The 16,318-nt window shown below is 37.0% G+C and overlaps 1 protein-coding gene across 2 annotated transcripts in view; it reads left to right on the top strand.

The window, feature by feature from the left end:
• Nucleotides 1-16,318, top strand: part of LOC120533861 (contactin-1-like) — a 388,538-nt gene that overhangs the window by 319,592 nt on the left and 52,628 nt on the right. For both annotated transcript variants that reach the window (XM_039760909.1, XM_039760911.1), the window contains one exon: nt 6,618-6,852. In XM_039760909.1, coding sequence (XP_039616843.1) covers nt 6,618-6,852 — 235 coding nt within the window. The remainder of the gene's footprint in view (nt 1-6,617; nt 6,853-16,318) is intronic.

Genomic DNA, 16,318 nt, shown 5'->3' with positions numbered 1-16,318 from the left:
TTAAGAAATAAACACACTGCAAATATGCCGAAGGAGTTTGGGACGTTTTCTAATACATAAAGGAATTTATTCATCTTAATTTAAGAATAGTGGGAAAAATATTAGATTATATAAATTATTCTTTTACACAATTTATAAATTGCCTACAGACTGTCCAGGTGGTGTCTGCGTTTTGCAGGCACTTATTCCTTTTGCTATCTCATCCCAGTTTGGTTGCTTTTTGCTGTTAGAAAGACATGACTTACTAAAGCAGAAGATTCTTTTTGCCTAAAAGAAGAACAAGCCTTTTATTAGAAAGGTCTATTTTTCCTTTAAATTGTGTTTCTGCCATTTTATTTGTACCCTACTTAGAAAAAAATGTGATCAATGTTGATGTTTTTACTTCATATTACTTTGCACAAACTTATTTAATCCCACTAGAGCACCAAATATCACCATACAATGAAAGTATTGTCAATGGTTTTTCAATCAACTTATGATGCTTTATTGTTGTCTTTTTCCAGAGCAGGGTTCACGAATGACTAGTTTATACTCACTCATCAAGGGCCAACTAAAGAGGGCTGGTATGTTATATATGTACAGCACATTATAAAGTGCTCTTTAATTACTAAAATTCATTATTTTTGGAAAGTGTATCCCTGGTATGGAATGACAACTGAAGGGAGAACTGAGCAAAAATTGACTATTTGATACTCCTTAGAACAGAGTGAAAGCTGGACAGCTTACAATCCTTGTCTGTGGTACTGATGTCCAACCCCAGGTATCTGGAAGACCTTATCTAACATGACAAGAGGGGTTCAATAGGGAAGGAGCAGATTTAAACCAATTAATCTTGAAGCTAGACAAGGCTTCATAGGAGATAAACAGGTTGAGAACATGATCAAGAAAAAGCAAAATATCTGTATGCAAGGAGACTTTTTGAAGAATGTCTTCAACCAATATGAGAAGAACTTGGTGTGAGTGCCTCTACAAGACTAAATAAAGAGAAGTAGAAGAGAGACAGGGCAGCTTTGTCTGACTCCTTGAAATACATGAAAAGAGTGAATGGTTAAGTTCTTAATGGCACAGTGAAGTGCACTCTCACTGCTTTGAAAATGGAGATGTCTTTCTATAAATCGTCATCTTTTTTCACCAGGGCACAGCAGTTTACCAGGAAGTCAAAAAAGATCTGTTGCTCTCTGGATTTTTTAGTACTTAATAAACTCTAAGCTGACAGTTACACCATTCTTTGAAATAGCCTTAAAGATATGTTGATAATTTTAAAAAGTGCTGGTATATTTCTTTGATGGATTGTAGCACTGATGGAAGGTCATCTGCCAGACTTACTGCCTCAGCAAAGATTATTATTACTTCCGAAACTGTTTTATCAGGTATGTTGAGACCTGTGTCTATTCCCCCAGGACCCAACTAAATCTGTATCATAATAAATGCTAGGTTAACAAATAGTATATGAGTTAAATCAATTGTTATCAAAGGGATGAGATGTCTCAGTTGTATCATAGTAAGATGTATTGGTGATTGGCACGCAATTCACCCTCATTTTAGTTGATTTTAAACTATGCCTAATAAGGGGTCTTGCATGATTTTTAAATTGTCTGTGAAATTTTGCTTGCTACTATTCAGGAAACATTAGATTGCTTGATAACATGTAAAGCTGGCCTTCATTTCTACTTAAAAACTTTACTTTTACAGTGTTCTTATAAAAAATGTTATTGAAGTGTTCAATATACTATATCTATTGCTCAGTACAGGTTTTACTACTTAAAGTCTCAATTTACTGTCTGTCAGAAAAAAAAGTTCTATTTTATTTAACATACTAGACATTAAGCCGGTTACAATAACGGACGCTAGACAAATATTGCATAAACATTAGTAGGAACAGTCTATATTAAATGGCAAGGGACCTTGACCTCATTCTGTTTGTTGTCTTAATTTTTTTCTTAAAAATATTTTTGCAAGATGCCTAAAGTAAAATAATATTAAAAATAAAATAGAAACGTATATGACAATACAGTAAGTGTAATTAATATTGCCTTAGTGTAAAACTTTATAACAATCTGTAATACACAATACCTGAAGAAGATATTTAGGAAAATGTTTTTTTTTTTACCTCAGGAAATTTTTCAATAAAATTTCATTATAGACAACAATTTGTAAACACTCTTGTTCAGGACCATCTACAACGTTGACAACAACATCTGTAAAACTTCTAACTCTTGATAATGCACCATATAACTGACTGTGGTTGAATACTGGTTCTGGCAAGTAAATGGCAACTTTTTCTAAGGTTTTCCCTTGAGCTTTATTAATTGTTATGGCAAAGGCTAATGTAACTGGAAATTGTCGCCTTCTTATGGTAAAGGGTAAATTAGTAGAGGATAGAGCCAAATCAATACGGGGAATATTCTGACGCTCATTTTCTTTTTTACAATCAATCTATTTGCTCGTATTTTTCTTTGTCTTTCAGCCTTTCTTTTGTTGATGTTTACTTGCTGAGCTGACCGTTCTTCCAGGAGATGTTGCTTATATACGATTTGATTGTCTGTGTCTTTTGTCCTACTTGACGTGTCCTTTTTTTTTGGGTGGCATGTTGTTAGTAGATAGTTAGTTAGTAAACATGCACAGGGCCGTATGCGTGGCGTCTCCCCAGCAATGGATTTTATGCGCAGCTACGCCATTCACTGTGTGCTCAGCTTCCAGTGTGGGTTTCCCCAGCAATGATGTCCTTTATTTGCTTATCATGCACGTCCGCGGCTACACCATTCACTGTGTGCTCAGCTTCCATTTTATATATATATATATATATATATATATATATATATATATATATATATATATATATATATATATATATATATATAAAAATGCAACACAGATTGAATTGACATTGAACAGCTATCAAAAAGAGTTACTCGTTTTCTGTTTATAGCATATGACATGGTTCTTGAGTTGACATATTAAGCATTGAATAATTTTGTACTCCTTACAGTGCACCTTCTAAGAATATTATATAAATTTTAGTTGTGGAAATTTCAATAAAAAGCCAACAAAAGTTTCTTTGTGCTCACAACTAGCAGATAATTTTACTGCAAGTCTCATTTTTTGATGACGACACACAGATAATTTACAAGACCATTTATCAATAGCAATAAATGCCATTCAAGTATTCCAGAGACACCATATTCCCATTGTAATTCCAGAATAAATTAAATTAGTAGGGTTTGTTGTAGGAAAGAAGTCCAATATTGGACTTCTGTTTAAAATGACTAGACTACAGTTTCACATATCTAGATGTGAAAATCAATTCTAAAATTATAGCTGCAGTTCAAGAATTACTACTATGCAGTGTTATTTTCTTCTTGTTTTTATTGTAATAGCTATTACAGTTGCCTTTCCTCTTTTCTTCCCTTACAATACCTGCTATTTCTGCACTTGTCAATACAATAAAAACCTTTGATTTTTAAGATAATTTGTGCAGTTTATACTGCATGCAGATCTTGGGTATTCTGAGTGTCGACACTCATTGTATTCTTTGTGTGAAAGGCTTATGCCAAAACAAATATCCATCTTGTCTTTAGTGGTAGAAATCAAAATCTCAATTAAAGAAAGAAACTTATACTCTACCGCAACAAGTTTTAATAAAACCTTTTTGAGTCAGTAGTCAAGAAGTAGAAAAGCTGATCATTGCATCTTTTATTAGTCCTTGGCAAATGCCTTAGAGGGAGCATTCATCACAGCAGTCTGTTACAGCATGGTCAGAATGATCAAAACACAAAGGGTAGAGGTTCATTTTATATACTATTGAATTTACATACAGTGTCAATCAGTGTGTACATTTACTCTGGTTGGTTTGTTGGTTTACATCTCACATAACTGTCTGTTTTATATCTTTAGGTTTAACTATTATACCTGAAAATTCTAACTGTATGGCAACTGTCCAATGTTGTTGCTACAGGACATCTGCTAATCTTAAGTTACCTTTTAGTACATTGTGTGTATTACATTTTTTTGTATGTTGTTCACTTGACCATTATCTTGTATCCTAATATGCCTGGACAGGCTTCTGACATTTATTGACCATATATGCTATTTCTTTAAGGTGAATGCTATGTTACCCTAAAATTATTCTCTCACACTTTGATCATATGTTTCAAAGTTATATATATACACTGCTCACAAAAATTGAAGGAACACTTTTTTATTGGGCCTGGCATGAAATCAATTAAACCTGTCTGATAATTTTCTGGTTGGTTAAGCAGCTGAGGTCATTGTTAATCACTTTCAGCTGTATTGGTGTTCATGGACTTAACGACAGGTGCACTAAAGTGGCAACAATTAGAAAACCCTCAAAACAGGACTGGTTTTACATGTGGAGGTCATTTCAAGTTTCTCCCTCTTGATCTTTTTTGGCTGGTTTTCCACTCGTGCTAGTTTTGGCTTGAGTAATCATCTCTACTGACAGTATGAGGCGATTCCTTAACCCTACAGAAGTTGCACAGGTTGTCCAACTTCTCCAGGATGGCACATCCACGCGTGCTGCAGCAAGAAGGTTTAATGTGTCTCCCAGCACAATCTCCAGAACATGGAGGAGATTTCAGGAGACTGGCTGTTATTCTTGGAGAGCTGGACAGGGCCGTAGAAGGTCCTCAACCCATCAGCAGGACCGATACCTGCTCCTTTGTGCAAGGCGGAACAGGCTGAGCACTGCTCGTGCCCTACAGAATGACCTCCAGAGGGCCACTGGTGTGAATGTCTCTACCCAAACAATCAGGAACAGACTTCATGAAGATGGCCTGAGGGCCCGACGTCCTGTAGTGGGCCCTGTGCTCACTGCCCAGCACCGTGGAGCTCGACTGGCATTTGCTCAAGAACACCAGAATTGGCAAGTCCGCCACTGGCGCCCTGTACTTTTACAGACGAGAGCAGGTTCACCCTGAGCAGCTGTGATAGGCGTGAAAGAGTCTGGAGAAGACAAGGAGAACGATATGCTGCCTGCAACGTCGTTCAACATGACAGGTTTGGTGGTGGGTCAGTGATGGTCTGGGGAGGCATATCCATGGAGGGACGCACAGACATCTACTGCGTAGGAAATGGTGCTCTGACTACCATAAGGTATCGAGATGAAATCCTTGAACCCATTGTCAGACCCTACGCTGGTGCAGTAGGTGCTGGTTTCCTCCTAATGAACGACCATGCCTGGCCTCATGTGGCAGGAGTATGCAGGCAGTACCTGGAGGATGAAGGAATTGAAACAATTGAATGGCCTTCACGATCCCCTGACTTAAACCCAATAGAACATCTGTGGGACATTATGTTTTGGTCCATTAGGCGCCACCAGGTTGCTCCTCAGACTGTACAACAGCTCAGGGATGCCCTCATACAGATCTGGGAGGAAATGCCACAAGACACCATCCGTCATCTCATTAGGAGCATGCCCCGACGTTGTCAAGTATGCATACAAGCTCGTGGGGGCCACACAAGATACTGAAAAGCATTTTGAGTAGCAGAAATTAAGTTTTTGAAAAAATGGACTAGCCTGCCACATCTTCATTTCACTCCGATTTTAGGGTGTCTACACAATTGAGCCCTCTGTAGGCAGAAAACTTTCATTTCCATTAAAAGACTTGGCATCCTTTTGTTCCTAAGACATTGCCCTGTTGTTATTTGTATAGATACCCAACTTCATATTGAGATCTGATGTATCTAATGTGTTTCTTTAAAGTGTTCCTTTAATTTTTGTGAGCAGTATATATGTATACTGGGGTCCTTGAAACTATTGAAATAGTCAGAAAAAAATGGAAACTTTCTTTCTCCTTGGAGGTTTCTTTTTGGCGAGGTGCTCGCCTCTCTTGTGTGTTAGCGGTCGAGTTTGTCGTTCGTCGGCGGTTTCACTTTCTTTCACTTTCATGCTATAGCCTCACACTTCTTTCTTCTTCTGACTTGTGAACTTAGGGTCGCCTTGTTGGCTCTTTGACCTTCATTTTGTAGCCTCGCACTTCCTGGCCGGACAGACAGACACACACTTTCATGCATAGACGCGTTTTTATATAAGATATATATATATATATATATATATATATATATATATATATATAGTATGTATGTGTGTGTGCGTGCGTGTGTGTGTGTGGGTGGGTGTGTATCTATATATGTGTGTGTGTGTGTATGCTGTATGTACAGTATGTATACAAACCACACACCATGGCGCTGACGTCCGAGGTTTGATTCCCTGAGATGGAGTGCAGTTAGTGTGTACGCCTGATGAGCCCAGAATTAGGGAGAAACACTTGTTGCGTACTCTTTGTATTATTTGACAGTAAAACTATATATATATATACTGTATATATATATACTGTATATATATATGGATATTGAGATAGATGAACAGATACAGTAGATAGATACATTTTTGCTGTAGCTAAATTAAAGTGTTACCTAAATATCTTGAAAAAGTGACACTGCTTCAATCTGTAAATTAGATATTTTTGTCCTTAGTTATTCTTGATTTTAGGTTTATTTTATTACAGAAATAATTTAAAAGCATATTTTTTTTTCACTTAAACATGCAAATGATCATGTAAACATGGAAATGATTTTACTGTTTCTTTCTTTTTCAGCCAGTGCCCAGAGAGTATCATTTTGGCAGTAACTTTGGTTACATAGTTGCCTTTAAGCCACATGGGGACAAAGAATGGAGAAAAGTAATGGTGGCTTCTCCTGAGGCTAGACGCTATGTACATAAGGATTCAACAATCACCCCATCTACTGAATTCCAAGTGAAAGTGAAAGCTTACAATAACAAGGGAGAGGGTCCATATAGCCTTACTGCAGCTATCTTCTCAGCGCAAGACGGTTTGTATTAAGAAAATATAACTATAAAATATGTTTGTCTGAGATGCCAAGGCTTCATAAAGAAATTAATAAATATTCATATCAGATATCCTTAACCTATTTATTAGGTTTTAGATTGTTGTATATTATTTTTTATTTTAGAATGTTGGATATTGACAGTGACAAAGTTCTGTAGGTTTTAGTGCCACTGTCTAAGAGCTCTGGGAGTCATGGTTTGCTGTCTGCATCTGTGTAGACTTTTCATCTTCTGTTCTCATCTCAAACATGTCAATATTAGTTTCAATGATAATTTCAAAAGTTCTAATATGAGTATGTTTATCCTGCAATGGACAAGTAACTTGTCCATAGTTAATTCTGATGAGCTTATAAAGAAAAATTAAAGGTGAAGTATTTCGTAAACTAAGGAAATATGATTTTTAATTTATGTTATCTTAACTGTTACCTTACCTCAAACAAACAGGTGCCCAACTATCTGTTGTATTTCAGTTCTGTCTTGCTGAACACATCTGTCATTCTAGAGGCTCAGAAGACCTATTTACTGGTTGGCTTGAATCTGGAATGAAATTTGAATTTTAAAATGGGCACTACTCACCAAAATACCTGCATGTTTTTTTTAAAGTGGTAGTCAGTGGTAGTGTAGTCAGCCGGGCTTCTTTTATTATCTGATTCAGTTCAGTTTATTGTTATATAGTGTACTTAACAAGTATGGACTACGGGAGACTTGCACAGGTTTATGAATATGGTAATGCAAAAGTAAAGAGCCTAACCTTTAAAAAAATGTGATTACATAATAAAGTCAATGTATTTGTGTAGGGTGTAAACAAAGTCATGTTAAAATAAGTTTCAGTTAAGTAAATATGTAGCATGTTGACAGAAGTCAGCCAAATAAAAACATCTAAGTTTACATCATGTCTGAATTAATTGGCATCATGACCTTCCAGGCATTTTACAACTTTAAGTCAAGTCAAGTTTAATGTCATATGTACTAAGTAAAATGAAATTCTCATTTGCATGTCTCCTCAGAACAGTTGTCAATAGAGGTCAGAACAGTTGTGAGTTCTCCTGGTCTTATACATTTGCTTGAAAGTAGGAGTCAGGAAAATGGCTGTGCAAAATGGTTGAGGTCTTTAACTATTCTGTTTGAATTTCTGAGGCATCATTCATTCTGTATGCCCTGAACAGAACACAGTTGGGTGCTTGTAATATTCTGTACCATGGTCACCACCCTCTGCAGTGTTTTATGATATTTAGATGAGCAGGTGACATACTAGAATTTGATGCAGCCGGTGATGATGAAAATAAATGAAGAAATCTGAGATGATTTCAGACATCTAAAGAAGTAAAGGGGTCGTTGAGTCTTTTGGACAAGACACAAAATCTTCTGTGCCCACTTTAGTTTATTGCTGAGAGTCACTACAAGAATTTTTAAATTATTGACCCTTTCGACAGCATAGAATGAACTGTGGTCAACCATCTGTTACATGAAGTCTATGACCAGTTCATAGGTTATGCTGACATTAAGGGTGAAATTATTGCCCTGGCACCACTGAGTCAGCGGGTAGACCACTTCTGTGTAAGCTGTTTCAGCATTGCTGGTGTTCAGGTATGGTGTCATCAACAAATGAAATGATGAAGTTGAAATTGTGTCTGGCTGCACACTCATGGGCGAAATCGGAGTACAGAATCGAGCTCAGCACATTACCCTGTGGGAGTGCCTGTGTTGAGGGTCAGAATGGAGGATGTGAAGTTGTAAATATTTAGATACAGAGACATGATGGTTAGGAAGTCCAAAATCCATTTGAAAAGGGTGGTGGTAAGTCCTTAATTATATAGTTTCGTGGATAGCTTTGTTGGTCCAGCATTGTTAATTGCTAAGTGGTAGTCTATAAACAGGACTCTGGTTTAGCAGTTTTTGTTATTCACATGGTGCAAGGGGTATGGTATCCTCTATGTACTAGTTGTGATGATATTCAAGTTTGAAGTGGTCATGACTACGTGGAATATTCTGTTTAATAAGTTCCAGTACCAGTTTCTCAAGGCAATTTATCACTTTTGCACCAACAATCTGTATTCATTCAGACAGTCAATTTTGTTTTCTTAGGCACAGGGATCACTGCTGTCCTTTTAAAGTAGGCAAGGACCACATAACACATGCTTAGGTTCACCACTGCACAAACTGTACAGTTCCATTTTCTGCTGTTGTGCCACTAACTGTGAATGCATAAATTCCACAAACATTCTGATATCTCAATGAATTGACATTAGCACTAGACTGGTAAAAAAAAGCAGCGACGCCAGGTGCCACAGTAGAATGAGGAAGAAGTAAAATAGGTCAGATGATGTTCTTTTTTTTGAAAAAATAAGAAATGCGGGTGCAATATGAACATCATAATTAGCAGCTCCAATATGGTATATATACAGTAGGTATAAACAAAATAGATTGTTGAGGCTAATGGGGCATCAGTTATGATAACAGGCTGATTACTAAATGGGGAGGATTACATCAGGCATTGGCATGAAGAAACCCCCAACAGTGTAGGACTTCACATCGAAAAGGCTGCAGGTCCAGGAACCATCTTGTAGCTAGAGGATTCGACTCCTTGTGCAGGGCCATCCACTGTAAAGGGGCATGGTCTGTCACCAGGGTGAACTTGCATCCCTGAATATAGTACCTTAGCTGCTTAATAGCCCATTTCATCGTGACTGCCTCCATCTCCTAATACCACATACCTGGTTTTCCAATCTAGTAGCTTCTGATTCAGATCCATAATGGGGTGTTCAGTAACACTGATGCTTTGGCTCAACATGGCTCCTAGGAGGAGAAGAAGGGGCAAAGTTGAGAGGAGCTGTGATCAGGGTCCCTTTCCTTCCATCTGGGATGGAACTCACGAAGGGTAGTGCACCTGTCATAATATTCTCGCACCCCAAGGAGATGCGGTCGCTCCTCCGAAACCCCCTCTTAAACTGTTATACAATGGGAAACAAATACAGTTTTTTTTACCTCCTCTTTGCTCGATCAGCTGCTGACTTGCTGCTGCTGCTGTCTTGCTGCTGCTGCCACCGTGCTGCGTGATCTACATCTCACACGGCACTTCGAACATTTAAAAGCCTGTACAGCAGCTGTCTTTGATAAAGATGTTATTGTTATAATCAGCCTTTTGTTTCCTGAAGTCTAATCTCACTTCTTGGTTTTACCAACAATAATGGCTAATATTGTTGTCCAGGCATCTTTGAGTCAACAGGTAAAATTCTACTATATAGGCTTCCTCATCATTGCTGGGGCCTCATGTATAAACGGTGCGTACGCACAGAAATGTTGCGTAAGAACTTTTCCACGTTCAAATATATATATAACCTACATATAAAACCTACACTTGGCGTAAAGCCACGCACTTTTCCACGGTGCCTCATACCTTGTTGTACGCAAGTTCTCCGCTCGGTTTTGCAGACTGGCGGCACCCAGCGTCAAAGCAATGCTACTGTTCCTGTGTGATTACTCATTATTTTCATGACGTGGCTTTATAAATACACTGAAACTAACCGCATATTGTTTATTAGTGTAATGCATCTGATTGTAATTAACTCGTAACAATATAATAGTCCAGGAAACAGCCATAGTATTCCAAATACCATAACTGCTTTAGCGTTGTTACTCTCACTGCACCATCCTCTTCTTCTTATTTTTCTTCTTCTTCTTTCAGCTCCTCCCGTTAGGAGTTGCCACAGCGGATCATCTTTTTCCATATTACTCTCACTGCACCACGTAGAGTATTTATATCACTGTATCTGAGTGTGAATCACAGCAGCAGTTGATCGGAAAGAGAATTATGAGTATACAGCTTCAAGGATATGCTGTCTCAGCCACGGCAAAACGTTTTAAAGCCTTTCCTGTACAGACCTCGCGGTTCAGAAACAGTTTAATCCCAAGAACTTTAAATGCAGTCAATCAAGTGCTCCTTGTAGAACTTTTTGTACTTATAAGTACAATCACCCCACTGTAAACTTGCACTACAGTTATAATATCGCACAACCTGAGCCATTTCATAAAGCGCGCATTTACATATGATGACGATATCATTTTTAAGGTGAAATGCAGCAAAATATGTTTGTTAAATTATACAGATAAAATTTTAACTTCATTTAAATAATCTATATTCTTCACTGGGAGTGTCGTTAAGGATAGAATAATTAAACATGTACTACGAAGATATTTCAATGTTCTTTAAACGTTTTGAAGAATCGGCGCTAAGCTTACAGATGGCTTAACTTCTATTACAGAGCTGATTGTGTGGCGATCGGTTACTTGGGGAAAGAAAAGCACTGACTGCAGTGACAGCTACGCCAATATATATTGAATATAAAACAGAAAGAGAAAATAACAACACAGCAAAAAATGCAGCGACAAATTTCGGCAAAAGTTAAATGCTTGTGTCATGAGCACATGGCAGCTATGCAGTGTTTGCAACGGACGTGCATGACATTGGCGGGCGAAGGAGCCACCGTTTCTTCCTCTGCCCAGTGCCACCACAAGCCTAGAGCCGCCCCTGATACTGCTGCAATGAATTATTTCATCGAAGTGAAACACATGTTTAATAACGTGCTTTAACTCCTATCATCATGAAAATGACATCACGTATACATCTCAGTATTTTAGTTATTCAGAGAGCTGTAATATCACGAATGTAATGGACTCTGTGTCCAGTTGGAGGAAGAGAGCCGGTTTAAGAAGCAAGTAGTGAATCACACACATAGGCACATAGAAGATCAAATACAAAACAAAGCATTTAACGTGCTACTTTAATTACGATGTGATTTGAGAAACTGGTTAATTAAACGATTTTAAGATGAAGTTTATGATGTTCTACTTTAATGACAAAATAAACTATGTGATTAAAGTGGAAATGTCGAGATTGAAGTTGACATTTCGTGCTTTTTCCCCACCGTGTGCCTTTTTTCTCTGTACCCTAATAAGCTTTCATATGACACTCAGACAGTGGGCTTACAACTCGGCTTTTCACGGCGACTTTGATATGTGACTTCTTTTTTATTTCCGGCACTGTGCGATTTGTGAATGTGAGCTTTCAAGTTTCTCCAACACGCTATGTCACTCGATCAACTTCCTTTTGTTGGTTATACCATGGTTTATTTGAACAAATAGTATGTTTTTCATTTGCCTCCACTTGGTATTCGCTGAAATTCTTATATTTTCCCCCGTGCTTTTCCCATTGTCTTTTCACAGAAGGCTGCGCTTAAGGGCGATTTATATTGATTTGCATATTCAAATAGGCGTAATTCTGGGAGGATTTGGGGCGTTACATAATGCGCGTGCACGAGCGTTAGTTTTCACGCTGATCAGGATTTATGTAGCGGAAGAACGTGGAAGTTGGAGTACGCACAGATTCCTGCATCTGGATTTTTCTGTGCGTAAACACATTTCGGCTTTTGTGCTTACGCCATGTTATAGTGCGAGTTCTACGCACGCCGTTATACATGAGGCCCCTGGTGATTAGGCCTGAGATATTGTTGTCATCAGCAAATTTAATGATAGAGTGGTACTGTATCTGTTTCTGGCCAAAGATTCATAGGTGAACAAATAGTAAAGAAGGGGATACTGTGAAGTATCTGAGCATCAGCATGAAGGACGAGATGAAGCTTCCAATCTACACATGTTGAGATCTGTTACTTAGGAAGTCCAAAATTCAGTACAGGTTTGACAATATTACTTAGCCTTTCTTGTCAATTGTACTCACATTCGGTTTGCTATATAATACATAAAATAATTAATTAAGCAACCAAATAAAAATGTATTTGAATTAAAAAGGAGATAAATGTGGTTAAATATACCAAAAATAAAAAAAACTGTGTTCCTGCTTAAAAACAACATGGAAACATATATAGCTATTCGTATAGAAAAGTGTATGAGAGAATTTCAAAATTTTTTATTGCATTTTGTTTATTAAGTATGTCGTATTCTGCATTTCATGTATGGGAGGAAAAATGCAGAATCTGTTTAATGGAATGCAATGAAATGAAATTGCTTGTTGTACATCTTGGTTTTGCTTCTAAACACCCCTAAAATGTAGCTCTTGGAGCTAGTCTTTAATTTTATAACAGTAAAGGGTTAATTGGCGTGCACAAGTGTGGCAGTCATGTTATAGAGAGCATGTGAAGCAGCAAAAAAGCAGTAATTTACAGCTGCCAGCATCAGTGCCCTTCCATGTCCTTCTCTGTGGGAGAAAATCTACTCCAACACATGACCCTTTAGAAGGGTTAAGGGTTGCCCTTGCCCAAAACCTGAGCGAAACTGAAACTGGAAGAAGGAGTAGCAAAGATTTACTAGAGTAGCAGGGTGCAAAATCTATAAATAGCGTAGTGAGTTTTTGTATTCTTCTGGCAATAAAGAGGCTTAACCTATTGGTTTGATGTTATCTGAATTACTTATTATTATTTTTTATTATTCTGTAATAGTGATAAATTGAAATAATATTACATTTTGGCCACAATCAGAAGATGTATCTCTCTTATGTACTCTTAGACCATGTTCAATGGGTAAAAGTTGAAAATGTGCACTAGAATGTAAAAAGAAATCAGAAATATAGTTATGTATGATTAATAGTGTAGATATAAATATATTTATACAGTTAAAGGTTGGTCTTCGATTGATTGGCATCCTTTTTTCACGGCTGGTTTCTGCCTTGTACCTGATGCTGCCAGGATAGTTTTTAATCTCTCTGCCATGATGAATTGTATTAGGCAGGTTTGACTAACGATTCGTGGGCAGTACAGTGGAGCAAGGATTAATGCAGGCTCTTTACAGTCAAAGAGGCCTCAGGTTAAATCCTCTGTCAGTCACTGATGTGTATTCTCAATGTGCTGTTGGGGTTTTTCAAAAAGGACTCATCTTTTTTTACCTCTGTTATTTGAAGCATGGTTATAACAATAGCAGGAGTAAACTTATGTTCAATGACAAAGTTCAGCCGTGTTTTAAGTGCTGAGACTAATAGGGCATTCTCCAGTTTACTCACAGATTATTCAAAACCCTAAATGCTTTACCATTAATGACAATTGTGCTAATCCTTTAAATTATATAGTCATTTCTCATGCGATCACAAAATATATTCTGCTATAAAAACATTTAAGAAATACTGTAGATAAGCTAAAGGGGAACTCCATAATTCACTGTTTTAATTATTTAAAAAAATCATGAAATTGCTGCTAAGTATAACTGGTACAAAACAGAGAAATTGAAGAAATTAAAGCTTTGTTATATTGTTGTATATCCTGGATTAAATTTTAGTATGGAGAACGACAAAGGTATTACAGTAATTAATTCTGCTTAAAATAAATTTCTGAAATACTTTTTTAATCTGTATCCTATACTACAAGTCATCATGTTCTATAAAGCTGGAGAAATCATATTTATGATAGAAAATTATCCATCCATCCATTATCCAACCAGCTATATCCTAACTACAGGGTCACGGGGGTCTGCTGGAGCCAATCCCAGCCAGCACAGGGCGCAAGGCAGGAAACAAACCCCGGGCAGGGTGCCAGCCCACCGCAGGGTGCACACACTAGGGACAATTTAGGGTCACTAATGCACCTAACCTGCATTTCTTTGGACTGTGGGAAGAAACCAGAGTACCCAGAGGAAACCCATGCAGACACAGGGAGAACATGCAAACTCCACGCAGGGCGAAACTGGGTCCCGTAACTGCGAGGCAGCAGTGCTACCACTGCGCCACTCTGATAGAAAATTAACTTCAATATTTAACGTAAAACACCAGAATTCATAGTTTAATCCCTTTCAAATTAGAGATAAAAGACATTTGCAGAATTTACAAATTTTAAACCATTTAATGGTTTTGTTTAAGGATGAGTCGCTTTCAGTGATCATAGTTGAATGTTTTTATAGATTCTGAAAATAGATGGATTGATGTATGCATGCAATTGTATGTGTATCAATAGCTTTTTAGTTAGGTAGCACTTGAAGTAATTAGCATGCCTAGAAAGTGTATAAAACTATTAAAAATAACTGTCAAGATCAATACAGAGAAAACTATATCAGTTCCAGAAACCTAGCGAGTGAATGATACTAAGAACCTTACGGTGACTTCTATCACGTCCTGGCATATACTGAAAAGAATTTGTAAATGCCTTGCAAACAACATAAGTACAGTAGCAAGCAGTCTGACATTCTGTTTAAGCCTCTGTTAAGTAATAACTGTGGCATAAAATGCAGTACTTGAGTGTCAAATGTTTATCTAGCTATTTTCAAGAAAGTATATTAATACTGTTGCATCATAGTTCTCACTATGCATGTTCATTGTATGTAAAACTGTATGTTCATGTCTGTTTATAAGTTGAAAAAAAATTGCACAATCTCTCTTATACAGTTTATGTGGAGCTAGAGTAAATATGTTTATGATATGTTTCAGGATTTTTATGTTGATAATGGCACATAAAAAATGTCATACTTTGCAAGTTATACAAAGAAATGTTTTATATTCATAATGTCCTATCACTTCTGTCTTTCATTTCAAATATTAACTTGTATCTAAGAAATATCTACAAATTGTTAAACCAGTTTAAAAAACTGTACAGTCAAATAACTTTTTTAACTAGTGACACTGTCACAAGGCGTTTTACAATTAAAGACAAATTGTAGAGCTGTTTACATGTATTATTTTACAATATCAGTATACATGCTGATGGAAAGATGGCTTTTCCTTCCATTATGCAAGGAGAGCATAGAGCAAGGATATGTTTTCACAGATGGTTTTAAATAAAACGCTATCACTTTCTACGAAGAGAGCTTATAATTTTTTTAGGTACTGCGTTCCTGCCACCCAGGAATCCTGCCAATTTTTATATTGTGGTCACAAAAAGACATAGCATGAGAAACTTCTGGCAGGTACATTTTTGTTTTCTTTCTGGATAATTTTTCCATGTTTTGTTTCCTTGAAATTTTACTTTTTACTTTTGTTTTTTTTTTATCATGTTATAGATGACACGATTTTGTGTTGCACATTGCACTTTGTATCTAAGAACACATTCCTGTTGTAATTTTTTGATTATGCACGCATCAGTTGATGACTTATGATACTGAAGAACAAGGAAATGCAGTAAATCTGCATCAAAATTTTACTTAAAAATAAAGCAGAGTGTTTCTTATAAAAAGAATCAGGTTATTAATGAAGTACTTCTTCACTATGATCTCTGATGTTGCCGCGTTGTTCGCCCAATTGATAGACCCCTGGCTTTTCTTTCCAGCTGGCAGGTTTTAATCCCTGTCATCCAGAAAATATTAACAATGATGTACTGAAAAGCCATTCCATTTTTCACACATATAGGCATGTAATTCATCAGTCTGTTGAAAATCTTTACTTTTACTGGCACCTGGAATTAAAACATTACCTCCAACAGCGTTTTAGATATGAACATTTTTATGTTGTCCAGAATTTAA

The sequence above is a fragment of the Polypterus senegalus genome, chromosome 8 (assembly GCF_016835505.1).
Source record: "Polypterus senegalus isolate Bchr_013 chromosome 8, ASM1683550v1, whole genome shotgun sequence".
NCBI classification, from domain to species: Eukaryota; Metazoa; Chordata; class Cladistia; order Polypteriformes; family Polypteridae; genus Polypterus; species Polypterus senegalus.
The sequence above is the reverse complement of the archived record's forward strand: the minus strand, read 5'-3'. Positions and strand labels throughout refer to the sequence as shown.